At 39.1% G+C, this 27,808-nt stretch overlaps 1 protein-coding gene across 2 annotated transcripts in view; it reads left to right on the top strand.

Moving 5' to 3' along the window:
* TRHDE (thyrotropin releasing hormone degrading enzyme) overlaps positions 1–27,808 on the top strand; it is a 288,144-nt gene that overhangs the window by 148,054 nt on the left and 112,282 nt on the right. For both annotated transcript variants that reach the window (XM_067564009.1, XM_067564010.1), the window contains exon 6: positions 2,852–2,989. In XM_067564009.1, coding sequence (XP_067420110.1) covers positions 2,852–2,989 — 138 coding nt within the window. The remainder of the gene's footprint in view (positions 1–2,851; positions 2,990–27,808) is intronic.

Genomic DNA, 27,808 nt, shown 5'->3' with positions numbered 1-27,808 from the left:
CTCTCAGAAGAGGGTAATCTTAAAGTATATTTTGTAATTGTTTCATGTTAAGCCACAGCTCCGTCACATTCACTGACCTTACAACATGTTGATTTTCTACTTGGTTCTCCATAGTGCCTGTTAGCTGCTTCCATGGTTCCAGAGATGTCATGTTGAAATAGACCAATACTATCTCATTTGACACACTGCCAGAGAAAGGAAAATCCCTTTTTCTCCAAAACTTAGTATTAATGATTTTGGTGTATTCAAGGTTATTCACGGCTAGGTATATACCAATATGACTTTATCTAATAGGGGCTATAGTGTTTAAGTAGCATGGTCATTAAACTGATTCCTGTTCATACCATTTTTTCCATTTCAGTTTCCTGTTGCCTGCTCAGGCTGCATGCCTACCCACCAACCCTAAAATCTCTTGTGTACTTGTTTTTCTGTTTGGTACAAGAAGAATGTCAAGAGTTTTAAATGTGTTCAGGTCTTCTGCTGTTAGTTGGGCAAAGGTAGTGTGTGTCTTTTTAATCATGCTAGCTCAGTCGAGTTAGCTTAACATGATTGAAAAGCCTTCTTGACGCTCATTAAGATGTAGGCTAACATGTCTCAAAGCATATTAAATGTCTGGCTTGTATCCCTATTTGAACCTAGGTTATAACACAGCCAGCTAACATGCCTCAGCAATGTTACTCTGCTCTGAACGAGCATTAGGAGGAGGGCTTTTCAGTTGTGGTGAGCTAACTCCGACTGACGTGATTCAAAACCACACCAGTTTTGCTCATCAAGACGTGACCTAAGAAACAAGCAAATGAAAATATTATTTCCCTTTTACACCTTTTCTTCATCTTGTTATAACCTCACCTTTAAATTTCCTGTATTGCTATCTGCCTATCTACTTGATTCAAGGTTCTTGTAAGCCAGTCATGTGACTTATGACACCCTATTGTCACATCTTAATGAATTCATACCAGATTCTACATGGTCAAAACCCACCTGTACAAATCTTTCATAATCATGACTTCCCAAATTGAATTTTGGAAATATGTTCACTCTGCATAAACTAAAAAAACCTGCTGTTGGCCAGTATTGCCTGAAAGTGAGATCCGTGTGACTCAGAGGTTTATGATCCCTGTATCTTAATTGTTTTCTCCTAAATTTGACTGTCATACTAAATATTTTCCCTACTGGACCTTCTGAGATGGTGTTGAGTTTTGCTGTTTTGTAAAGGGACCAGCAGCTAACTCTTTATGCCTCCAGATACGAAATGAAAGATAATGTGAACAAGATATTACATTTCCTATCACAAACTCTATCTAATATGGCTAGCTGGAACACTAAGTATGTGTTGGGTAATTGGTTTTCTTGCATCCTATGTCTTTAATTGCTTGAATATATAATGAGCTCAAGGTACATTTCTTGTACCTTAATGAATTTTAACATAAAGGCTTATTTCCAGATGGATCAGCATTGGAACAGCTTTTAAGCTGTTTTATAATTTAAATTAGCATATTGGTACCAAATCTACACATGAAATTAAACTCAGAATACATTATTTAATCATGTGGTTATTTTATCTGTGTATATCAAAGTGACACTTTAAAAATGTGAAGTTCCCATAAGATCCTTAAGATTATGCCACTAGGTCAACATCAGTTCAGCAACTTTTGTAATGCAAGATAAACATTAAAATATATCATTTCAGAAAAAAAAAAACTTATTTAAACTTGAATTAACAATAATTTTTAAATCACCTTTCCCATTTATACCTGGCTTGAATACCTGAGCAGATGGAGCTGCTTCCTTTGCTGACAAAAGGTTGTAGAGCAGAGGCATCAACACTAATGTAACGTTAAGGTTTTCAAGGCATTAAATTCCTCAGTTGAAGAAAGTGCCCCCAGCTGAACCATGAAAGAGAATGTTCGTAGTCCAAAATTACTTCTACATAGGCATTTAGTAAACTTTACTGCCAATTTAAATCTGCAATGGTATTTACATACATTTGTAATATATATTTATGGTGGAGATGGAAACAAATTCATACACTGGATATTAATTAGATGGTCACCTGCCATTGACTTGCTTTATGACCTTAAGCAAGTCATTTAATTTTTTTGTGTCATAGTTTCCCTGCTTGTAAAACTGAGCTAATAATAATTCTTGTCTTCATAAGGATGTTGTGAAGATTAATTAGCTGAAGTCTGTAGAGCAATTGGAGCTCTGCAGAGTAAAGGCACTACATACATGTGTAAAATATGAAATAAGGTAATGCAATCAATGACTAGAGTGCTGAATGGGTGGGTTTTTGTTCCCTTCCTTGGCTTGCAGTCACTTCACCTCTCTGTGTCTCAAGTTCTTCATCTGTAAAATGGTTATAATTATTTTACCCACCTTTGTAAAGCAATTTGAGGTCTATGGATGAGAAGAGCACTGCAAGTGCTAAGTCTTAATATTGCTTTATTTTTTATTATTGAAATATTCCTTTTTTCTCCAACAACTTCACTATAAGTGGAGTATCACTTATAATCTGAGTTGGCATTTACACTTTCACATGCTTTTTTAATCATGTAATTGTCTTTATTTTAATTTGAGTCAAATAGACTTTCACTACAACCAAAATCACAAATCAGCGGTTTCCGCAGTACACACAATTATTAAAACTGATTCCAGTTGGTTTCATCCACCTTTTGAATATTCAGAAATTAGTAGGGGTTACTGTGAATGACAACCAGACCATACGGACTTACTTTAGCAGGCTTTATAAGGAAGGCTGCTGAGCCTCTGACTCTCTGACTGATGTTCATCATTTCCATATAGTCATAAATGTACAGCTGTCCATGATATTATTGCATGTACTGTATTTCAGGAAAAGCAGAGATTTCTGACAGATGTCCTACATGAAGTAATGCTGCTCGACGGCTTGGCCAGTTCACATCCAGTCTCACAGGAGGTGCAGCAAGCCAAAGACATTGACAGGGTGTTTGACTGGATCGCCTATAAAAAGGTGGGAATAGTGGATATTTCAGTAGTTGTGTTAGGAGAACATATTACATTTGTAAAGCTTGTACACTCTTGGAAAAATGCACACAGTACAGAAATTACTAGATAGGAAACTAAAAGTAGTGTGGGATATTATTGGATAATAAGTCTCTTTGGTAACCTTAGTCAACTGTTTCAACCCCTTCACTGTTAGTAAATTATATAAATAAAGCTGTGATGCTTTCAGAGTTCCACAATACAAAATTATTAATATATATAGATTGTTGCAGAGTCCAAATTGTGCTAGGCTCAGTCCCTGCTCTAATGATAATCTAGAGAAAACTCTTGAGGTGTCTCCAATTCCCATTGAAATAAAGCGGTATGGTTTTGTTGTTTTACTTACAAGAAAACTTTGCATTTTTTGAGTTAAAGAAATCTCAGTGGTGAAAGGTAGCCATTGAGAAGAAGGAAACTGGCTTGTATGGAATGATGAGAAAATATGTATTGAAATCAGGGACTGTCTTAATGTATGGGAAAGAGATACATTCTGTATGCCAGAAATGGCATGGAATAGGCACTTTTTGCATTGGAAATAGAATTGGCACTGAAGTCCAGATTATCTGCCCTGGGAGCCCAGGCAAACAGGCTTTACTCAGGGATGCTCTATGAGGAGTGGAATCTTCCTTCCTCAGACTCTGGAGCCAATCCACAGCTGCTACTACAGCCTCCGAACTTTGTGGAATTTACATACCATCTATATATGGGCTGTTTAGGCTAGTGGACTTGCATAGTCCTGGATCTACTTATCACACCCCTCTTTCCACTGCCCTGCCACTACTCACAGAACAAGTGGCTAGCTTCCATGGACAGAGGCCTGCAGAGTGCTGCTCTTTAACAAGGAGGGCTTTAATGCGTTATCAGTATCCTGATCCGTTTTCTGCAACTGCACCAAGCCACTGCTTTTTGGGTTGTACATGGAGCATGATCCTCCCCTGTATCTGAATATTGGAAAAGAACATTTCATGGCTATCAGCTTTTTGTTTTTATAGTATGTTTTTACTGCAGTTTTAAGAGGACATGTTTTGGTACATCATTTAATGCAACACAAAGCAACTGGGAATTTTTGCCCTCAGTTACATAAACACAGTTTCTGTGGACTTCAGTGGGGGTTGCATCCAAGAGCTAAGGACTGAAATTTTCTCTGAATATCTTTAATTTAACAGTAAACAATTTATATGTCTCTGATTCTCCTATATCTTGTTAAAAGACTTTGATGAAGTTCAAATCCTATTTCCGTATCTTGATAACAAATGATGTTTTTCCCCATCAACATTAGATCAGGTACACAAAGCAAAAACAGTTTTGATTAAGAAAAATCAGATAAGTGTTTTAGTTTAGGTATGAATTATTGATGATATATAACAAGTTCACTTAGCTTACCTCTATAATTCATTTTCAATTCCACATCAAATGAAGGTAGGACATACAACCATGGAATAGTAAAGTACCAAGTGGTAATAACACGTCTACAGGTTTGTAAATAAAATAAAAAAGTCTTTTTCACTCTGTCTCCAAATTCTATACATTAAGTAGCCATATAGAGGAAGTATATTTTTGTAGTGTGTAATCACATCAATTAATATAGAAACTACATTATGACTAAATGCATTCAAAATGAATATTTTGAATAAATCACATAGTTATCAGTTCATGTAATTCTTGTACATATAACAGTTTAATAGGTGCTTTGCAAACAGAACAATTTCATGGAAAATTGATCTCAGACAAATTGTGTAGCATGTGGCTTTTGCAGCCAGTTCCTTTTCTGGTCAAATTCTTATTCTTTTGTGCAAAAGGAGAGGAACCTTCTACTGGAGATTCAACCAAGGAAGTCACCTCACTGATGCTCTCTTTTTCTATAGCACCTTTTCCCTCGGTCTCATTAGGTGCATTGCATTGTGCTCTAACTGCACAGCAGCAGGATTGCTGTATAGCTCCTGCTGAACCACCAAAGCACCCTGTATCCCAGGTTGTTTTCATATCATCTTGTGCTCAGACTGTGCTAAGCAAGAGAGAAACACACTCCTTCAGCCATTATCTACTCCCGCTCAGCAGAAAGGGCTGGCCTCATTTTGGCCCTCTGCCTTCAACAGGCTTGTGGGGTGGAAGATTTTGAGTGTGTATGACTGAATGGATGAAAAAGAGATATCTATAATATGGCATGATATGCAAAAATCAAATAATCAGGGTAATATTTTCAGAAGTGATGAAGTGACTTTCAAAAGTGGCTGAGATTCTTTGTCATTTTTGAAAATGATATTTAGACTCGTAAGTCACTTAGATGCATTTGAAAATTGATGAATTAGACTGTTACAGCCAATACCTTGTAGCATGCTGAAGTATTCTTTTCATTTAAACGAGCTTCCCACCATGCATTTGCTAATGAGGCCGCAACCTCAGAAGGTTTTGAGTGTCATTTCGGATCTGTATCCAAACTATCTCATACTGTTTATTTTTGTCCAGTTATGAGAATAGTTACATTAATATAATATTTAGTACTCATCTTTTTCTCTTAAAAGCACTTTACAAACATTAAGTAATTTTCATTTGCATTGAAATGATATATGGGACACTAGGACACATCAGTAAATAGTTATTTTATGCAGATCCAGTATCCCAGGATCACTGTGCTTTCTTAGGGGATTAGAACACATTCTGTATATTGTATAGAGATGATCACAGTCTGAAGGTTCCATTTTTAACTTTAACAGTGGCAAAGACCAGTGGATCTGGCAGCCTCTTAACTGAATTCCTCTGGTGGTTTTTCAGATGCCCCAGACTCCTAATTGTCCCTCAAGTGTGTGCACACAGGGCTTGTCTTGCACGCTGTTGAGCACTCGGACCCAACCCAGAAAAGCACTTTAAGCATGTGAGTAGTGACATCAGGGGGATTACTCATAGGCTTAAAACAAAACACTAGCTTACCTGCTTTGTTTGATTGGTCCCAGAGAAGTCTTCCTTTGGGTGAGGAGGAATACAAAACAAAAAAGTATTCATATCTTTATATTTCAGATATAAGCAGCCCCTAATTAATGCAAGTTAGGAAGAAATGTCCCCAATGGACAAGTTATTCCATAACTGCCCACTTCAGGGTTTCTTGCATTTTTCTCATAAGCATCTGTTTACTATTGGAGGCAGGATAATAAACTAAATGTAGCAATTTTTATGTCCCTCTGTTCCTTATTCATTCCCATATATCTTTGTAGCATTCTGTGCAAATACTGTTCATCAGTTTAACTAGCTAGGAGACAGAATAACATGCCCCTTAGAAGAATAGGCAGCATTTTCATTTCCATCTCTCTCTCTACTGTCTGTCAATATAAATATTAAGATAAATTATATATCAAAAGAATTCTCAGATTGTAAATGTGAAGGAAAATGTACCCTAGTCACCATCTCTCTCATTGCTGTTGCTCATCTTTTATTTTTGCCCATTGTGCCTTGTCCATGGCTTTTAGCAGATACTTTCAGATAATACAATCAAAGCCTTCTAGTCCTCCTTGCAAAATGAAGTATTAGATAATTATGATGCATACCAGGAAGGGATACTGTGACTGATATTTTCTTTGTGGCTATTTTGCCACTTGATGGCTTTTTTGAATTTAGTGCCTCATCCAAAGTTCTTTGGGATTCTTTCCATTAACTTTAATGGGATTTGGATTGGGCCCTCAAAGAGAAATAACAGGACTTTACTGACATTTAAAAAAACCCTGTCCTTTTAATTGGTTCATTTCTACAAAAAAACATCCTTTCCACCTGGTAGGGTTTTTTAAAAAGGAATTTCTTGGATTTTTAAAATTTCCACTTTGTTTTCCCTGTGGGCTCTGGTTAGCCTGGTGGGTTTCCCCCTTCTTTCTTCTCTTCACAATCTTTTTCTCAGAAACAAAATGACAGAACTTGCTCACATCAAATTTTTCTTTAACAAAAAGACAAACAGTAAATGTCTTCATTATTACTATTGTATAGATGAGTTAGATACTATTAAAGTGCCCAGCTCTCTCAAACACTGTCTTGACAAAGAACTAACATCTGCAACTTTAGGGTCTGCCCTTCCTTCTTTCTCTCTTTTCTTTATGTAGCTTAGAGATAAACATTAAAACAATGCTATTTAAATGCCTTGGAGTTGAATATATTCTTCATTTCTACTTTTTTGTCCTCTTCAGTTGCACATGTGACGAAATCTCATGACATAAAGCTCTGAAGACATTTATTCACTTAAGCCCAGAAGCAGAGTGAAACAAATACTGCAGTGCTATGAAATACAGTGTTTCCACTTGAAATGTTGATGATGTTTGAATATTTCAAAAGCATTGTGCTAGCGATTCTTAAAATGTGAGTGTATCCCCTCCCACTAGGGCCATAAATACTTATGTAGAGGAACAAAAAGTCATAATGGCTTGTTCATAAATAATATTAACAGAAAAATCCATTTTGCCTTCTTGCAAAGCTCTCGTGTCACAAGAGAGAATAGCTGTCTTTCCTTAGCACAGCTGGAAAAAAGGTGTCCTCCCCAAAATTGCAGAAAAAGTGATAATACCCCAAATGCTGCCGGAAATGTAGTTTGCTGAACACTAGAATGGATCTGAGAGATTTTTAAATCAAAGCAGAAAGAGTGGAGGCATTTCTGCACCAGTAATACCTTTCTGCAGGAAATGTGGCTCTGGAGAGCTGCAGCAACAGAGAAAGAGAGAGAGAGAGAGAGAGAGAGAACAGCAAGAATAGTATGAGGGACAACTAGCCATAATAAAGGGTAAAACAGGATAGCTGTATCACAGAGGGAGCAGCCAAAATGAGGACAGTCTGAGATAGATGCATCTGAAACATAGTTACCAGAACTAAGGATGGCTACAGGCAGTAACAGCACAACAAGGGCAGACACACTGGGCAAAGGAAGGTATTGAAGGACACTAAGGACGGGGCAAATAGCCTAGCCACAGGTAAAGAAGTCTGAAATAGAAGCCTACAGTCTAGCAAGAAAATCTGGACCTCGGTATGTCCTAGTAAGAAGAGTAATGATTCTGACAGCAGTCAGAGCAGTGGAGACTGAGACTGGATACAATAGAGAGTGTTACTATATACATACCTGATAAAGTGTGTTAAGGTACATGACAATCTAGAGGCAACCAAAACAAGGAGGAGGATATCTAAGAAAGGGTATAATAATCCAGTGTTAATCCATGTCACTTCCACTGACTCAAGAGTACCAGCGTCTGTTCCAAGCTCTATAGCCACTTACTTTATTTTTTCTAAACCCTTATGCATATCATTTGCTCCAAGGTTTTACTCCTGTGGCACTTTTTAAAAGTACAATGCATTTTTTTCTACAGCAAAGCAGTAAAAGGAAGGAGAATTCGGTAAGCAAAGGAAATATGACATAGAGTAATGAAAGGGTAAAAATCCCCAATACAAATCACTATATTGAGAGTTAGATGTAGCAAAAGTTTTCCTCAAAGGAAAATGCTCAGCTGCATAATGTAATGTGTGTGGATGTTCTGGCATAAGAGAATGTAAAGCAGATGAAGATATTGAACCCCTTGCTAATTAAGTATGACTCTTTTGGAAAAATTTCCAGATAATATTTTTCATCAAAAGCTGGAAGAGCTACGGACCCAGTATTATCAGCATGATCAGTGGGGAAAATTACCATGCATTTTCTGCATTTTACTTCTGTTTTCAAATACTTCCATTGACAAAAATGCTGGTCATGCAATCCACCCAAGAAATGATTACTATTATATAGGGACCAATAGCTGCAAATCAATTTATAATCTTTGCTTAATGATATGGTTACCATATGTATCTATGGTATGGCTACTTAGATGTGAAAACAATTTATTAACAATCCAAACAGATAATAATGTTGTAAAGCAAAGCAAGCTTTATTTGAATTATTCAGATAGATGAATCAACAAAAAGAATAAGATGTTACCCAGTTATTTTAAATTACTTATTATACAAGCCAGATGGTTTTGCAATCCAGTCTCTCTCAGTAGTGTAAATGGAAAGCTTTTTGTTCTTCTGGATTAATTTATCTGTGATGTCGGCTGTGAATGACACTACATTCTTTGTACATATTTTTATGATGATGTGTGTTACATGAGTAGACAGCACAGCAGGTTAGTGCCCAGAGTAAAGATTGTTGGTTCTAAAACCATTTGTTTGGAATCCATTGTACAGAGAAAATACTTTGTAGTGGAAAAAATTCCATTCCATAGAAAAAAGTCCTAAATGAAGCAGTTTGCATTATGAATATCATCTAAACTCAACCAGTTAGACCCAGATTCAGTAAAGCATTTTGATTCCAATTCAGAAAGGTACTTAGGCATGTGCCTAACTTTAAGCATGTGAGTTATCTCACTGGAGCCAATGGGCACATACTTAAAATCAGGCATATACTTAAGTGCCTGCTTAATTGAGGCCTTAAGCACCTATTTAATTTTAAGCACATACTTATCTCTATTCCTGTCAGTAAGTACTCATGCAGAAGCTTAACTGCTTTCCTCCAGACTTTTCCCAATCAGTAATATATATACTTGGTGCTCCAAAAGACTTAATTACCCAAAGCTGAGGAAAATTATGAGTGAAATTGTCTGAAAGGAAAATTTTAGATAGAAAAATATGAATACAAATTGAGAGTTCTTTAAGAAGAGTTTATTAGATGGCCAAAACACCATGATTCCACAATAAAAAAGAGGATAACTTTAGGTTAAAGCCCATTCTGGTTCAGTGGTGAAGTGAAGGCCATCATTAGAAATTACAAAAGCAACATATAACAAGTGAAATAAAGGAAAATAGCTAGCTATCAATATAAATAAAAAGTTATGAAGTGTAGAGATTTGATGTGGGACGCTAAAGAAATCAGAGAAAAATCAGTGGTTGGCAGGACTAAGGACAATAAGAAAGAGGGTTTTTTAAAGTATATTAAGAATAAAAGAAATCCTATCAATGGTATAGACCCATTTCTAGATGGTAAAATTGTTCATGAGACAGAAGAGGCAGAAGTTTTCAATAAAATATTTCTGTTCTGTATTTAGAAAGAAGCAGGATAATGTACTTGTATCACATGAGCATTATGAAGTACTTTTCAGTCCATTAGTTATAAAGGAGGATTTTAGTCAACACATATCAGGCATAAATATTTTAAAATCAGCAGGTTCGGATAACTTGCACCCAAGAGACCTAAAAAAAGCTGGTTGAGGAGATCTCTGGCCTTCTGTTGTTCATTTTTAATAAATCTTGGAATACAGAGGAAATTTCTGAAGACAATACTAATACTTTGCCAATATTCAAAGGGACAAGCAGGAAAACTTGCGTAGCTAGAAGCTGGTAGTCTGATGTCAAATAATGAAATGAATTATGAAAGCATTTGATAGTGTCCACAGAAAAACCTTCTGGAAGATCCTGTGACGCTATGGAATTCCAGCAAAGATTGATACACGATTTGTATGATGAGTCTGCGTGCTGTGTCAGGACAGACTGCAGAAACATAGAATGGTTTAAGGTTATTAATGGTGTAAAATAACTACAAGGTTGCACTCTGTCCCAACTTTTATTCTTCATTGTCATAGACTTTGTGATGAGAAGAGCGATGGCTGTTGCCGAGAATGCTGATATTGTTTTGTGCACCAGATAAGTAGTGACACTCAGAGTTTGCACATGATATAGTTTCCTGTTCGGGGGACCATGTAATAAAATGGGATCCGAAGATATTTATTTCACCATACAGTAAGGTGTGCAATTGTCAACTTGAGCTGAGAGAGAAAATGAAGACTTTTGTATTTGATCATAGCCACCGTGTCAGGCTAGTTTGAGGATAATAAATTTATGTGCTCTTCTGGCTGGTACCTGGGATATATGTTTTGTTAGCCCGAATTCCCCCACAAGTCTTCCCAAGCTGAAATGCATTCATGCTTTGCTTTACTGTGATTAAAAAAACAAGCTGGATCCAGTGAGTGCTCTAGGAAGTGGAAACATTTGGTTTGATTCACCTTCTGTATGAGATTGGAGTATACAAACTGACCTGAAACCCATCACCCCCAGTTTACTAGATGATCTGCAGCTGAAATTTTCATTATGTTTGTTTCCCAGGGAAAGACAGGGATAACAAATAAGAAATCTGCATCTTGATTAAATTACTGTAATGATTAATTCAGTTTGTCATCCATGGCTGGAAAAGCCTTTATGGACCTTTTTTCTGAGGAGTCTTGAAAGCTCAGTCCTCACAACAATTTCTGGTTCAGATTCATAGATATTAGAGAAGGAAAAGGCCTAATACTAATATCCCCTTTACTGTTCTCCTGTCACTAAAAGGAAAAATTCCAGAGCCATCTGAAGCAGCACCAAGGGTTAATGCTGTTTATTTGCTCTTGGATTCTCTGGACAGATGGCTGGTAGAATGATGAACACTTGGGATGCATTTCTTCTTTGAATTAAAATAACTGTAACAATCTAAATCTTAGTTATGTTGTATTCACTTAAACAGAGAATTTCTTTGTCCTTTATATCTTAATATATAAATGGGGAGTCATGGAACCCGTTTTATTATTAGAAGGGATTCTCAGTGCAGTGTTATTTAAGAATCACTGCTTTATTCCTTACTGTTCTTGAGCTTGGATGATGGCCCATCTATGTAAATAATCTCATCAACCTCTTGTGTTTGCCCATCCGTGAAGATTTCCTCATATGGGTGCTTAATGAAAAAATATACTGTCCTTCTTTCTTTGAGTGGTGTGAGAACATATAAGGGAGGTTTTGTTGGGGAGGCTAAATAAAACTGATGTTGTAAACAGAGTCCCAGCAACGTTTTGTCTGGACGAATAAGCAGCTTGTGCGTCATTTTGATATTCACAAGAAAAGGATGCTGCTAAGTCCATCTGAAGGACATGTTTATTTGTGGCTATTTCCCACTGAATTCTCTTCACTCTAACATATTCCTGAAATCCTGGAATAGAACTGACCTCTAAGTCTTAACATTTCACCAGAGCTCATCTTATCTGGCCATTTGAAAATTTATCCTCCCTGGAAATGGTTATGTTAGTCATAAGAGGAAATGAATCTGATTTGCAATTTAAAATTGTCTTTTGCATGTAGTATTTCACCTATACTGCCTCAGCATGTCCCATACAAGGTGTTTGTGTCACATAAATAGCGTATCAATTCTTAAAGTCAACAGTAACTGAGTATACATGTCTTTAAAAATAAATTGAACTGTGCTATAGGGTTTACAGGTACGATAGCTGATTTTTAACATTAAAAGTGTAAAAGAGATGTTAGATAAACTTTTTTAAAATAACTTAGTGGCACACTTTTTCTCATTAAATCGCTACATGCTTTGAATCTCTATTTTTTTAAAGTATACCTTATATGTATAAGAAATATTAACCACAGTGATCATTGAATATCAGCATCATGTCAACTAGCAATTGATCATGGGTTTATAAGTTAACATCCACTGACAATTGAAATTGGTTAATATTTTAAAAATATTTAAAGACTTTTGTAGGAGATTTTGCTTGTCAACATATTTGTTAACATCAAAAAGGGATAAAGGAAGTTACATCTTTTATTAAAATGTATGAGCCTATTCCAGTAGTTGTCATTTATGTCAAAATCCCACAGTCCCTGAGCATCCAGAACTCTTATTGACTTCAGTGATGTTTTGGCCGAGTGACTGAGCTTCCCCAGCCCAGCAATTCTCTTAAGCACATGCTTAGTTTTAAGTATGTGAATGGTCACATTGAAATAAATGGTACTACTTAAAGTTAAGCATGTGCTTATGTGCTTTAATGGATCAGGACTTGAGTGAGGACTTCAGGTCGGGGCCTTACGTTCTCATACTTTGTGCAAAAAAATCAGCTGTACTTGTATAGTGTACTTTGTGCACAGCATGGTGCAATGTTTATCTGTCTGTCAAACTTTTACAAACTACTGATAAAGTTTGCAATTGCACTTGGTAGGTGGAGTGTCTTTTTAGCAGGATAGTGACAAGAGGAGAGTAAGATCTGGAGAAATTGTCCTGTGTGGGCGTGATAGATAAATCTGAAGTATGAACATGCTTCCTCCAAATATATTGTCAGATAGTATTCATGAAAGTTCAGCTTCTCTTCATTTTCTCAGAGTTATTCTATCTTTGGCATGTCAACATCCATTCCAGAGAAGAATTGTTCAATAGCAAATGAAGTTGCGGGAGACAGACTTGTATTTCCTGGTTTTCTGTCAGACAGATTTCTCTGCATTTCATCAGATAAATCATAATGCAGCTTCTTAACCATTCTAGAATACGTCTTTTTTCTTTCTTTGAGATATTAGTGGGGCTCTCACTGACATTGCCTAAAGGGAAAGCCTCTAGGATGACATTTGAATGTTTTATTTTTCTGCCACAGAGAGGAAAGGGGGAGGACTGGGAAATCTATTCATTTGTTTTCGCATTTAAACAAAACTATTTTATCTTAACCATAATCAAGGAAGGAAGCAATCCATGTGCCAAATAAATGCATTGTAAGCTGCACTTTTGATGGAAAATTTTTAGTTCTTTGCTAAAATATGTATAGTAGGTATATTGATAGTGTACAAAGTGTTCACCTTATGAAATATGAAGTGGAGATTGGGGCTAGTGACTATGGTACATTCTGATTTATTCCAAAGGAACAAAACAAAAAAGAACTTTCCAGAAGTATTTTTATGATTCCTAGTTATAGCCCATCTCTGGCAGGGATGACATAGCAGTTTGCAGAGGGGACAGGGAAATGAGCTCAGTCTTCCTCACAATTTGGTGGTAAAGTGTTAATAACAGACTATTAGAAGCCCTATCTTGTATATCATTGTAACTGATAGTGTAGACAGAACAGATTGTTTTCAGAACGATTGTGGAAATGGGTCTTAACAATTGGTGGAGGGTTCAATTTCCAAGTGTAGAGAGGGTTAAGAATAAAATATCATGCTTCAACATAGCCTTCCTGGTGGGGATGGAAGTAGAGATGCTGGACTGACTACTGTGGAGCTTTTCTCTTTGAGAAAAAAATAAATCAACCATTTTCGTGGTGGTGAGATTTGTTTTCCGAAGAAAGCTCAGGTAAGCTTCAACATATCATTTTTGAAAGTAGTCCTACATTTTACTCAGTTGTCTGACAACAGCACTGTGAGATCACAGTAGGCATACAGTGGCTCACCACAGATTAGAGCCAAGATTCTTCCAACTTTCATTTTTAGAGGCAATGTGAGTGACTGTCACTTAGATTAATTTTGATCAATATAGTACTTACAGTGCAACATAACTCTATTTAATTTTAAATGAATTCCTATTAGCTCTAGAAAACAGTCTCTCTCTCTCATGCACATACATGCAAACAGTGCCTTTGTTATGCATTTGACCAAATTTTGCAGACTACTTGTGCAGCTGTGATTTAGTCAAAACACAGTTTTAGTGTTAAAATTCTGCAATATCCATCAGCAGCTCCAATTTGTATTTGTTTCGTAATTTTATGTAATAGCTTTTAAAAATGTTATGTTTATATTACATATTTGTTTTCTAATATTAATTCATGCTTTATTTTCTCTAAGTTAAATTTCATATGGACATCCAACTGCTGGTTGTCTAGTGACAACGAAAAACAATTTTTCTGTAAAAATAACTTGGATATTGCTTGTTGGCAAAAATAATATGTAAGTCATAGTATTTAAGGCCAAAATGGACCACCAGATCATCTAGTCTGACCTCATGTATGGATCTCTCTATCTTAACAAGGAGATCTTCAATGATCTGTAACTCAAAAGAGAGTCCTACAAAAAGTGGAAACTAGGTCAAATTACAAAATTATTGTAAATAAATAACACAAGTATATAGGCACAAACTTAGAAAGGCCAAGGCACAAAAAAAGATTAAACTAGCTAGACTCATAAAAGGTAATGAGAAAACATTCTACAAATACATTAGAAGCAAAAGGAAGACAAAGAACAGGGTAAGCCCATTACTCAATGAGGAGGGAAAATGATAACAGAAAATGTGGAAACGGCAGAATTGCTAACTGACTTTTTTCTTTCAGTTTTCACCACAAAGTTTAGTAGCAATTGAACATCTCACTTAATGAATGCCAGTGAAAATGAGGTAGGATCTGAGGCTGAAATAGGGAAGGAACAAGTTAAGAATTGATTAACAAGTTAAATGTCTTCAAGTCACCATGGCCTAGTGAAATGCATCCTAGAATACTCAAGGAATTGACTGAGGAGATATCTGAGCCATTTGCGATTATCTTCAAAAAGTCATCGAAGATAGGAGAGATTCCAGAGGACTAGAAAAGGGCAAATATAGTGCCAATCTATAAAAAGGGGAATAAGAACAACCTGGGGAATTACAGACCAGTCATCTTAACTTCAGTATCCAGAAAGATAATGGAGGAAATAATCAAGCAATCAATTTGCAAACACCTAGAAGATAATAAGGTGATAAGTAACAGTCAGCAAGATTTTGTCAAGAACAAATCATGTCAAACCAACCTAATAGCTTTCTTTGACAGGGTAACAAGCCTTGTGGATAGCGCGGAAGTGGTAGATGTGGAATATCTTGACTTTAATAAGGCTTTTGATACTGTCTTGCATGACCTTCTCATAAATAAACTAGGGAAATACAACCTAGATGGAGCTACTATAATATGGGTGTGTAGAAAGGTACTGTGGCCTTCCTCGGAGCCTGGGCCCGAGGAAGGGTCATGACGCCCCTGCTGGGCAGAACAGGGCCCTACAGGACAAACTGCCTAGCAACAGAGGGGCGGAGCCAAAGCAGGAAGAGGAAGTATAAAAGGCTGGCCTAGCAGCTCAGTAGGGAGGAAGCTGCCGCCAGAGACAGACATGTCTTCCCAGAGGCCTGACCCTGACCAAGCAGCTGTTTGGAACAACCGCCCCACCGAGCAGAGCATCCATAACCTGCCCAGATTGCTGGGCCTGAGAGATTGGACCGGGCCACCGGGTCCTGGTAGCCCTGGTAGGATGAACACCCGAGACTTGTGGGTGGGAAATACCCCCTGAGGCTGGCCCTGACCTGGAGGAGCTGCCTGACGTCAGGGAATCCCGGGAGTGGATGGAACCCTGTGGACTGAAGGAGCTGCCCTCCGCTGATGATGCAGAGAAGTTCCCGGACCTACTGCTGGTCGATGGGGAAGGACTTGTGGGCCTGCCGCTTGCAGTGTACCCCAGCGACCCGGAGGGAAACTGAGGCCTGCAGGTACACAAGGACAGGGTGGGAGGATGTGGCCCAGGGACAGCCAGTTAGCAAGTGGCTGAGACAGGGCTAGACCCCATCAGTGTGTTGCGGCTGGAGCCCCGCTGATTCAGTGGCAAGCTGCTTTGCCACTGCTAGGGCCCTGGGCTGGGACACAGTGGAGACGGGTGGGCCTGCGTCCCCCTCCTCCCTTCCCTAATCACCCCAGGAGGGAGTGCTACCCTCTGTGGTTGGAGACAGAGGATCCCGAGCTCTACTGGCCCTGCCTGCCTGCAAGACCGGGGACCCCAGATTATTTTACAAGCCCTGCCTGTGGGAAGGTTGGGGGTTGCTGACTACCCAACCAGCCCTGCCCAGCTTGCGGGCCAGGGACTGCAAACTGCTTGCCTACCCTGCCCTGCCTGAGTGCCGGAGGTGCCAGACTGCTTTAACAGCCCTGCCTGTGGGAAGGCTGGGGGCAATGACTGCTTCGCCTGCCCCACCCTGCCTGCAGGCTGGGAGCATCACACCGCTTGTCAGCCCGCCCCACTGGGGACTGGGGCTAAAGACTTGTAAACAGGCACTGCTTATTCCCCCTAAAGGGAGACGCTGTGGCCTTCCGCAGAGCCTGGGCCCGAGGAAGGGTCGCAACGCCCCGACTGGATGGTGCCACTGGCTTACACAGTGCATAACTGATTGGAAAACTGTTCCCAAAGAGTAGTTATGAGTCAAGCTGGAAGGGCCTGTCCAATGGGATCCTACAGGGATCATTTCTGGGTTCTGTTCTGTTCAATATCTTCATCCATAATTTAGATAATTGCATAGAGTGTACACTTATAAAGTTTATGGATGATACCGAGCTGGGAGGGGTTTGCAAGTGCTTTGGAGGATAGGATTAAAATTCAAAATGATTTGGACAAATTGGAGAAATGGTCTGATGTAAATAGGGTGAAATTTAATAAAGACAAATGCAAAGTACTCCACTTAGGAAGGACAGTCTGTTGCACACATACAAAATGGAATGGGAAATGACTGCCTAGGAAAGAGTACTACAGAAAGGGATCTGGGGATCATAGTGGATCACAAGCTAAATATGAGTCGACAGTGTAGCACTGTTGCAAAAAAGCAAACCTCATTTTGAGATGTATTAACAGGAGTGTTGTAAACAAGACACAAGAAATAATTCTTCCATTCTACTCTGCTCTAATTAGGCCTCAGTTGGAGTATTGTGTTCAGTTCTATGTGCCACATTTCAGTAAAGGAGTGGACAAATTGGAGAAAGTCCAGAGAAGAGCAACAAAAATGATTAAAGATCTAGAAAATATGATCTATGAGGGAAGATTGAAAAAACAGGGCTTCTTTAGTCTGGAGAAGAGAAGACTGGGGGGGGCAGGGACAAGATAACAGTTTTCCAGTACATAAAAGATTGTTACAAGGAGGAAGGAGAAAAATTATTCTCATTAATCTCTGAGGACAGTACAAGAGGCAATGGATTTAAATTGCAGCAAAGGTGGTTTAGATTGGAAATTAGGAATAACTTCCTAACTATCAAGGTAGTTAAGCACTGACATAAATTGCCTAGGGAGGTTGTGGAATCTCCATAATTAGAGATTTTTTAAGAGCAGATTGGACAGACACCTGTCAGGGATTGTCTATAATGCTTGATCCTGTTTTGAGTGCAGGGGACTGGACTAGAAGACCAGTCAAGGTCCCTTCCAGTCCTATAATTCCATGATTCTATCATTCCACCAACACAAGCCAGCATCCCCATACTAAACCCAACAACTGAAATTAGACCACAGTATTACAGCCCATAGGAGCTAGATATGTGCCACAGACCGAGAATAGGAGTGACCAAGATGTAACTTGAGTGCGTGCTTTGCAGTGTGGTGTCTCCTCAATTGTAATTGCATTTTAGGTCATAGAATGTTTTCAAAAGTTTTGAAAAATAAATAGTGATTTACGAATTTAGGAACTTCTTTAAATATAATGAAATTTGATTTTGATTTTGACATTTGATTTTGGACACTTCAGGCTTCTCTTTTGTAAAATCATCTACAAGTTCATGTTAAAAAAAACCATGATCAGCTCTTATAGAAACACTTGTTTGGTTAAATCCTTTTTACTATATGTGCAGTTTTATCAGCATTTTTCATATAGGACAGTTCATATGGCAGAATGTTATTTCAACCATTTCTTAAAAGGTATGGGCCCAATTTTGAAGTTCTTACTCAGTTTTTACTTAATCTTTACTCAGACAAAGCTCCCATGTGTCTAATCCTGACTCTTGCGTTGAGCAATGACTGTCTGGGTCTGAGACCCACAACCCATGCCAGGCTCTGCAGAAGCATAAAACTAGCTGAAACCTGAGTGGTAAGACCCCATTCTGTTGAGGGTGTAGAGCTGATTTCTGGTGAGCAATCCCTGCCCCTTCCCCTGGAAGCAGAGTTCATGACTACACTTCCTTGCTCCCACACTGTAAATGGCTTTGGGGCCTGTGCGGAGGAGGGTGTGATATTCTAATGGTGCCTCCCGTGACATCTCAGCGTGAAGGGGTGGGTTCTCCCTGGCCAACAGCCAGGGAAACAGTGAGAGACCATTAGCCTGCAATCCAGGTTGACAGCTCCCAAATGGTATCCCTCAGCCAGGGCATTTAGAGGCCAAGCAAGTCAAAGCACAGACACTCGCCACTACCCCTGCTCACCAGGTATGTGGTTGGCAGGCAACCATCATACTCTATCCCCAGCCTCCTACTGCAAGCTGTTCTTTAAGAATCCCTGCAAAGGCCTGCGTGATGCCTGGAGGGTGAAGGCATATAGAGAGGTCAGGATCTGCAGAGGGCCAATTGAGAGACGAGGCAACTCATTGGTGTCAGCTCTATTTTTTTCTTTAGTTGCTTCACTGAACAAATCCAATCTCGCCTTTCTGTGGCAGCCTGTCCATCTACAAGAGTGGTCATGTCAGCAGTCAGTTCCCCTTCATCAGAATAAGAGACAATTAACTTAAATGAAAGTTTTGCCTGAGTGAAGACTCAGTAGTGCCTCCAATGTGTCTGTGTATATTATACATAGCATATGCTGACTCAATATGCATTCTTATTTACCAGTTACAATACAGGCCTACATTAGAAATAGCCCTGGGAAAGAAAATCACAGCGATTTGTATTGTTCAACAGTGACATCTTTGACAATTTGACAGCAGCCACCATCCAACCTGTCAGTCAGGCTTGTAACCTGTGGGTCATTTGACTATTCCCTCTCCCTCAACCAATACATTCGGATTGTGCCTACATTTTGCCACTTTGTCCTGCATAATGTTTCTAAGAGTCAACCTTTTTCATCTCTTGTTTTGATTACTACAATTTCTTCCTCTGTTTTGTGGCTTCCAGGAGGCTCACATAGTCACCACTCCCTAACACCCTTCCCACACCCCAATCCGTTCAAAATGCTGCCACTAAGATCATCCTCCTTGTCCCTTCCTAGGTTCAGACTATATCACTCCTGACTTTGAATCCCTCCACTTTGCTCCACTTTTTCCACCACATCAAGTTTCAAACTTCTTTTCCATACCTCCAAGACCCTTGACAGGTTTCCCTTCCTTTCTGTCTGCTCTTCTCTCTTACCAAGGTGCTTCACTTCATTCATGATACTGGCCTTGTCTACTCCTCCCTCCATCTTCACCCCTTCTTCCAAGCTGCTTCTTGTGCATGACTTAGTATCTATGGACATGGGGAAGCTTGTCCACCACCATCTTCTCCTCCAAATCTGTGCTCAAGACTTTCTTCAATGACATGTACAGGTAATTAGCAAGCACATTAAGGGTAACTTGAGAAAAGAGGCACTGGGGTGTATTTAATGTGCAATTTTTTTTTTAATAGTCATAAAACATACATAATGTATATTAAATACATATTTTGATTCCTTCCTCCCCACTCTCATTGCTTCTTGCTTTAGATCAGGAGCACTTTTGCAAAGAACTATGTCTTCCTATGTGTTTGTATGCATAGGGTCTCTATCTGGATTGACACCGTTAATCGTTACTAAATAGAAATGATGATTTTGATGATGAAGTGTCAGCATGATAGATTCTAAAATAAGTTAAATTCTCATTGTTGGAAGAAGAGTGGCTCCAATGCTGAATTCCAAGAGAGGTGATTTAAAGAGGAATAAAATTAGGGCTCCAATAGGGATTCCCATTGTACTTGAAAAATGAGCAGTTGCTATTATTATATATTAATCAAGTTTGATTTTTCTATTGATTTACTACTGCAGAACAATACAACATTAAATAAGTCTCATTTCAATATTTTTGGAAGATGAAGGACAAGAAGGAGCAAAATGAGTAGTGGACTAATGCTAAAAGGAGACGACAAAGACAGACTGAACTTTAATGAAAGATGTGTTGGAAACTTTCTATATCTTTCTCTAGATTCTCTTCACTGAATTTCACAGGTTTCTTTTCTTCCTTTAACCTCACACATATAAAGAAGGTGAAATTACTGGTTAGCGACACCATTGTGCAGCGTAATAATTTCTTAATGTTTGTTGTTACACATATGGAGGCTGTGCAGAGGATTGATTTATTTATTTAGAATTTGGTTTATATAATATTTTCATTTTGTGCTTCCTGTATTTCATGATTGTTAGCCCAACATGTAACATAGCTACTGCTACACAGTGAGTATTGTTGTGTTCCCCAAATATTTGAAACCTGAGCCCTCTGAAAGCCTTCTTCACTTATATTTTTTTCCTACCCCTAAGTCAATTACACTCCCCACCTCACAATCAAACTTTAGGAAACTGTGAGAGAGTTCTTCAAAACACAAAACTTCTCTCCTTTCTTACATGCTATGATGAGCAATGAAAGTTAACAATGGTGATGTTTAAAGTAACATCACAGGCATCTGAGGGATTGTGTACAAGTAATGGGTCTGGGGAAAGGACTGCTAATATTAGTTATAAAATTTGTTTTTCCTTGCTTGTTGTACCTCAGCTTACCTCTCTGCTGGGGTGCATAAAATAGTTTAGGATTTTCTGGACTTTTGTATGTCTCTATCTATTAAACAGAGTTGAATCTCTGAGAGAACAGAAGTGAAACAAAATTTCTAAAGAAAAGGTACTTGCTAAATCTGTGTGTGTGTGTGTGCGCGTGTGCGTGTATATATAAATAAAACTAGCGGGGTGTTATGTGTGTGTGCGTGTGTGCGTGTGTGCGTATACATGCAAAACAGTTAATTTAGAACCCATGAAATAATTATGAACGTTGCCAATAACATTTCAGGGAGTTCTCCCCCTGTTTAAGTACTTGTTACTACCACAAGGTGAACTGAAAAATATAACTGTGCATGTGTACATACATATGCTCCCCTAGGGTTCTTCTCTGAAGGGATATACCTTTTTCTGTCTTTATGGAATGGTGTCCAAACCCTCCATAAGGCATGCCAGCTCTTTAAGTTGGGAAGTAACTGAAAGTCCCACAGCCTTCGTCAAATTCCACTTGAATCTTTTCAACGGCAACTGCAATTAGTAGAGCCTGGAGCATATTCTAGCTGTCATCTTCTCCAGTTGGGTGAGGGAACCTGCATGCTAAATCCAACAAAATTGGCAAAGTCCCTGGAGAGCAATTCAGGAGACTTTCCATGCCTCCCAGCCAGTCCTTTGTGCATTCTTTCCCAACCCCGCCACACTTTGGAGAATGCTAGAGTATTGAATGCTATGAGAGAGTCAGAGATAGCAACACTGTGGTATCTATTGTAAGTGGGAGTATTTTGCTATCCTGGACACTTTTACTGCTGATCTATTTTTTGTTCCATAAATGTATAATGCTGAATGAGATTATAGTGGAACTGAATTTCTTCACGTATGGCATGTTGCCCTTACTTTCCAGGCTCTGCAAAATTCAGTCTCTGTCTATCCACCTTATCACTTTTCACACTGTCTTCTTCACTGCACCAGGGATACCATGCTCCACATTCCATTTGTCCACTTCTCCAAGCCTTTCTCTCCACTGCCTGCAATGCAGGGAATGTCATTCCTGGCCTGGCTGGCAAGCCCACTACCCTGAGTCAGAGCTCTTCTTCTGATTCCTACAAGAAGATACAGACTATGGTTCTGATTTCCAGTGGTTACAGCAGTTTGACGCCATTGTAACTCCACAGAAATCCATGGAGTTATATTCTGGCAGAAAACTGTTGTAATGGAGTAGAGAATCAATTCCTATATAGACCTTGTGTGTATGTGCATGCACAGGTGTATGTCTAAACAATACTGTGAGAGTGTGTATTATGGAGGTGCTGATTGTGAATTGAGTTCCATTTTGTATCTAAAACACTTCTGTTTTATGCTTTTTTTGTATGAAAACAGCATATTCTCCACAAACTTCCAGCAATTACTTAGTTATTTGATTACAGAATTAATTTTCTGAAAAATTGAATTAAATCCATTAATTAGTTTATGAATTAAAATGAATTAAAATCTTGGTCATTTAAGAAGTTAAAAGAATTAAATTAACAACCTTAACTCTGCCTTGCAGTCATGCTATGTAGAAACAAATTATCATAAAATCTCTACTGAGATTTCTACATTCAGTTTAATCTAATCTGGGATCACAAACACTAAGAGATCATGAGTTATTTAATGATGTCAGTACAAGGCAAAATAAGGTTGCTTGAGTGACTTAACTATGCATTTCTTACTTTAATATGTTTGGATTTATTATAAGTGTAATCCTAATTCTGAATGTTCTGGGTTTATAATGCTTAGATTTTAAATGAATACAATATTCATGTAATATTTTTACTCTTAAATTAATGATACATGCTCTCAACCTTAACTCCATCTCTCATATATATATATATATATATATATATATATATATATATATATATATATACACACACACACACACGAGAGAGAGAGATGGAGTTATCTTTTTTTTTTTTTTTTGGTCTGGTAACATATCTGGCCAGAGACTCAGCTGGTATAATTTGGCATAGCTCTGTTGACTGCAGTGGAGTTGATGGAGCTATGGTGATTTACTCTAGCTGAGAATCTGTCCCATTATGTAAAACTATTGTGCCATTAAAACTTGTGTTATCAGGGTGTGGCCTATAACTACGTCAGAAAGACATGAGACATCTAGTTCAACCCCCCCTCCTGAGGTCCCTTCCAATCCTATGATTCTTCTATGATTCTGTGAAAGAGATGGCCCACTATTTTAAAAGATGGACACTTAAACTTACTACCAAAAAGACAGTTTCCAGCTATTTCCATCTATATCACACAAAGGCCAGCAAACAGCTAAACATCTTCCTCAATGGACACAGGCTGGACCATGACCCAAGGCCTATGTATTGAAGTGTCACATGGGACCTGTAATGGGGCCTTCTTGCTCTTGTCTCTGCTCCGGTCCACAAACTACTCAGAGACCCTTGTGCTGGTTAAATACTTCGTGCAGTTTATTTACAGAGTGGGTTCCCATCACCTTCACACTATATGCAGCTCTGCCCCAGCAGTCCCAGTGCCGCTAATGACTGTAAGTAGGGTCTTCTTGACATCCCCCGTTGCCACTGTGGCCAGTTAGAAGATGTAGGCCTGTACTTGCAGGCTGAATCTATCATCAAGGGCCCCTGGTTCTCTCATGAACTTGCTTATTGCCCTTCCTTTGGCTATTCAATGGTTAACATACTTAGGGTAACACACTTGGTATGACTGTCCATGTAGAAGCAATCGCTATATATACAATGCCTGGTCACCTTACTTAACGGTTGTTCTTCCTTTTACCCTCTATCCATCTGTCTATCAGTATTGTCTTATTTAGAGTTTAATCTCTCAGGGGCAAGGTACTGTGTCTTCGCTTGTACTTGGAAAGTGCCTACCAAGCATTCTGAGTAAAGAGGCATTCATTCAAACAGGATAAGTGTTTTCTTTCCTGATTTAACTTGAGTCAGGTTATATATTGTGTCAAGAGAATAGATACATTTTTATGAATAGAAAGGATTTTTTTCCACTAGACCCGTTAAACCGATTAGTTTTACAGCTTGACAAGGAACCAAGTCATCCACTGCCTGGAGAAATGCACTTATATCATCAATAAATGGCCATTTTGCTCTGCAAGAGAGTCAAGTTCACTTCTCTCAACTCCATATGTCATTCCTCAAATGGGCAAAGGTTGGCAGAACTGCGGAAGTGGCACGCTCAGCTCTGGGAGTGATAAGGTGGAGCACAGTGCCTGAGAGACTGTCAGGTCATTCAGAGGGTAGCGCTGGCAGGTTCCAAAGAATCCAGTCCAGTAGCACTAATTAAAGCATCTATGTCTGTGATTTAGGGACTTGCAGGGAGGTCTAGGCCTGGAAGGAAGGGCAGTGAAAATTATATCCGCAGTGACACTATGCTGTTGAGGTAATTAGAGGGTCTGGATGTTTTTTTGCTCCTGTAGGTGGAGTGCATTGCACACAACCAGGGGCTTCTTTCATCCCTCCATTCCCCCACCCCCAAAGTTCCTTGTGTGCCGCCCTCCCATCCCTCCCTAATTCAGGGACTCCTTGCAACCCCTCCCCTCATGCCAGTGGCTCTGTGCCCACTAATCTTCCTTTGCCACATGCCATATCCCCCTCTATGCCATTGGTCTCCATTCTCCTCCCCGGAACCAGCGGTTCAGTGTGTCCCTTCATTTTTACCTTCCCCTCATGACCCCATTCCCGCTGCCCTGTCATACCAGGGTCTCTGTGTCCTTCATATCCCTCTCCCCTTATTCTCTCCTCCACGCCAGCGTCTCTGGTGCCCCCACCCTCCTTTGCTGCCATGCCTCTCATTCCTCTTTTCCCCCCAAAACAGGGTCCTCCGTTTCCCTCCTGCTCCAGGGGTTCTTTGTAGCCCCTTATTCTCTCTTTTCCCCTGTAGCCCATCTTCCCCACCATTCTTATTTGTTGTATTTCTGTCTGGGTGATAAATCATTCAGGGTGTCAGTATTTTAAAATTATTTTGGGAGGATCAGCAGAGCTGAGATAGGGGTTTTGTTATGCCAGAAAGTTCTAGGTTTTCTTGAAAACACAGACATTCACACGAGAAATGAATTAGTAGGTAGAATGCATTTCAAAAATAGTTTCTGAAATCGGTAGGTATACCTTTTTAATTAGATCCGTTTTCAGCATTCAGCTGTTTATTCTCTGTATGCTGCCCAAAGGCTGACTCGTTCCACCCAGGATTTGATTTAGTGATGGGTGTAGTAATCCCTTTGTATTTCATGTTTGTCAGATTCTTTGGGGTCTCTGGATAAAAGACACTATATAAATGTAAGCATCAGTTATTATTAGATGAAACCTGTACTTTGGGGGTCAATAAAGAGAAAGGGATCCTGGAACATTATAATAAAAAAGTAGCTGAAAGCCTGTGCTGTCGCACAAGTGTGTCAGTGGGCAAAGTAATCCACCTCTATGCAATCTCCTTCATACTAGCAATGAAACAATTGCATGCAAATTAGCTTTAGAATAAGAGTAGAGATTGGCTGAGCTACCTGTGGTATCACAGTGGTATAGAAGTATTGGTGTGGCACTGATACATGACTTCCTCTAGCTAGACACCGCACAGATGTAATCCAGAAAACAAAATTGCTGAGAACTTAAATTTGATGGGAACAGTCTGCAAATCCCAGTCATGATGGAACCTAGTGATATTCTGAAGGAAAAGAGCCCTCAGCCATGCTTGTAGCTGTTTCCATTGCTTCACACTGACTCTGCAGTCACAATAGGCTTCAGAGTGACACACAGAGTGTGACAATCCTGGAATTTCATTATATAGATAATATGAGTAGGAAAAGGACATGTAACAAGAGGAAGTATGGGCTTGTGATTAAGGTGCTGGATGAAGGCATGGGTTCCATTCCTAGCTGTGCTACAGATTCTCTGTGTGACCTTGTCTGAGTTAATTATTCTTTTGGTGAATCATTGCCATCTATAAAATGGGGATAATAATGCTTCCTTCCTCCCACCCTGTGTCTTGTCTTTTTAGAGTGAAAGCTTTTCAGGGCTAGAACTCTCTTACTTTGTGTTTGTGTAGTTCCAAACATAGTGGGCTCCTAGCTGAAGTTGGGCACTACCATCAAACAAATAATAATAATAATAATAATAATTAATAGTAAGAAATGTAACCGAATACAACTGTTGGCTTTTAATTCATCAACCATCCACATCTTCTTAGAAACAATTCCAGGTATATTCTTAAATTCGTTTCTACTTTTACTTCCTTCAGTTACTTTATCAATTCACTTTTTTTAATTCTCACCATCGGTATTTTTGAAATAATTTATTTTTATTCATCCTGGTTGCAGCGGATTCTCTATCACTTGAAAGTCTTTAAATCAAGGCCTTCTAAAATCTGTGGAAGCTGTGGGTTTGATACTGAAATTACTGGGTGGGGTTTTATGGCCTTTGTTAAGCAAGAAGTCAGACTAGATGCACAACTCTGCACATTGTGAATCTGTGATTTTTTTTCCCATCTTTTCCAGTGAGAACTAGTCCAACTTCCTGAGCCTTCCTTTGTAACTTTGATTGTTGAAATCTAATATAATTTTTGGGCTGTTTTCTGGTGCACTTTCTACAAGTCAAGAAGTACTCTCCCTGTGGCACAGGGATTAGCAATGTCTACAGTATTTTGAGTTACAGGATTAGAAAGCTGAAGGTTTTCCTGAAATTGAATAGCAAAATGGGATGCTGGAGCCAAATCAATCAGATAATAACTGCAAAGGAAGTTCTGCTGGAAACAAGGGGAAAATACACAGTAATTGTGGTCTAGTTTTCTAGATCTGCAAAAGGGAGGTTGGAAATCTGTGTGGATTTTTTTTGTGTGGATATTTCTGGAATACTGTGTGCAGTTCTGGTCTCCCATGGTTAAGAAAGCTGTATTCAAACTGGAACAGGTGCAGAGAAGGGCAACTAGGATGAGCCAGGGAATGGAAAACCTGCCTTATGAGAGGAGACTCAAGGAGCTTGGCTTGTTTAGCCTAACCAAATAAAGGCTCAGGGGAGATATGATTTCTCTCTGTAAATACAGCAGAGGGATAAATACCAGGATGGAGAGAAGTTATTTAAGTTAAGCACGAATGTTGACACAAAAACAATGGATGTAAAGTGGCCATGAACAAGTTCAGGCTTAAAATTAGACGAAGGTTTCCAACCATCAGAGGAGTGAAGTTCTGGAACAGCCTTCCAAGGGGAGTAGTAGGGGCAAAAACCCTAACTGGATTCAAGACTGAGCTTTAGAAGTTTATGGAGGGGTATAATGGTATAATGAGAGGCTACATGCCATTGTAGGCAATCTATGACTCCTAGTAGCAAAAATCCCTGATGGCCAGAGATGGGGAGGGCTCTGAATTACTACAGAGAATTCTTTCTCAGGTACTGGCTGGTGGGTCTTACCAACATGCTCAGGGTTCAATTGATCGCCATGTTTGGGGTTGAGAAGGAATTTTCCCCTGGGTCAGATTGGCAGAGACCTTGGGGTTTTTTCACCTCCCTTTACATCATGGGGCACGGGCTACTTGCTGGTTTAAACTAGAGTAAATAGTGGATTCTCTGTAACTTTTGAAGTCTTTAAA

Source organism: Emydura macquarii, unplaced genomic scaffold (genome assembly GCF_026122565.2).
Source record: "Emydura macquarii macquarii isolate MOO-44397 ecotype Brisbane River unplaced genomic scaffold, CSIRO-AGI_Emac_v2 contig_2636, whole genome shotgun sequence".
Taxonomy (NCBI): Eukaryota; Metazoa; Chordata; order Testudines; family Chelidae; genus Emydura; species Emydura macquarii.
The sequence above is the reverse complement of the archived record's forward strand: the minus strand, read 5'-3'. Positions and strand labels throughout refer to the sequence as shown.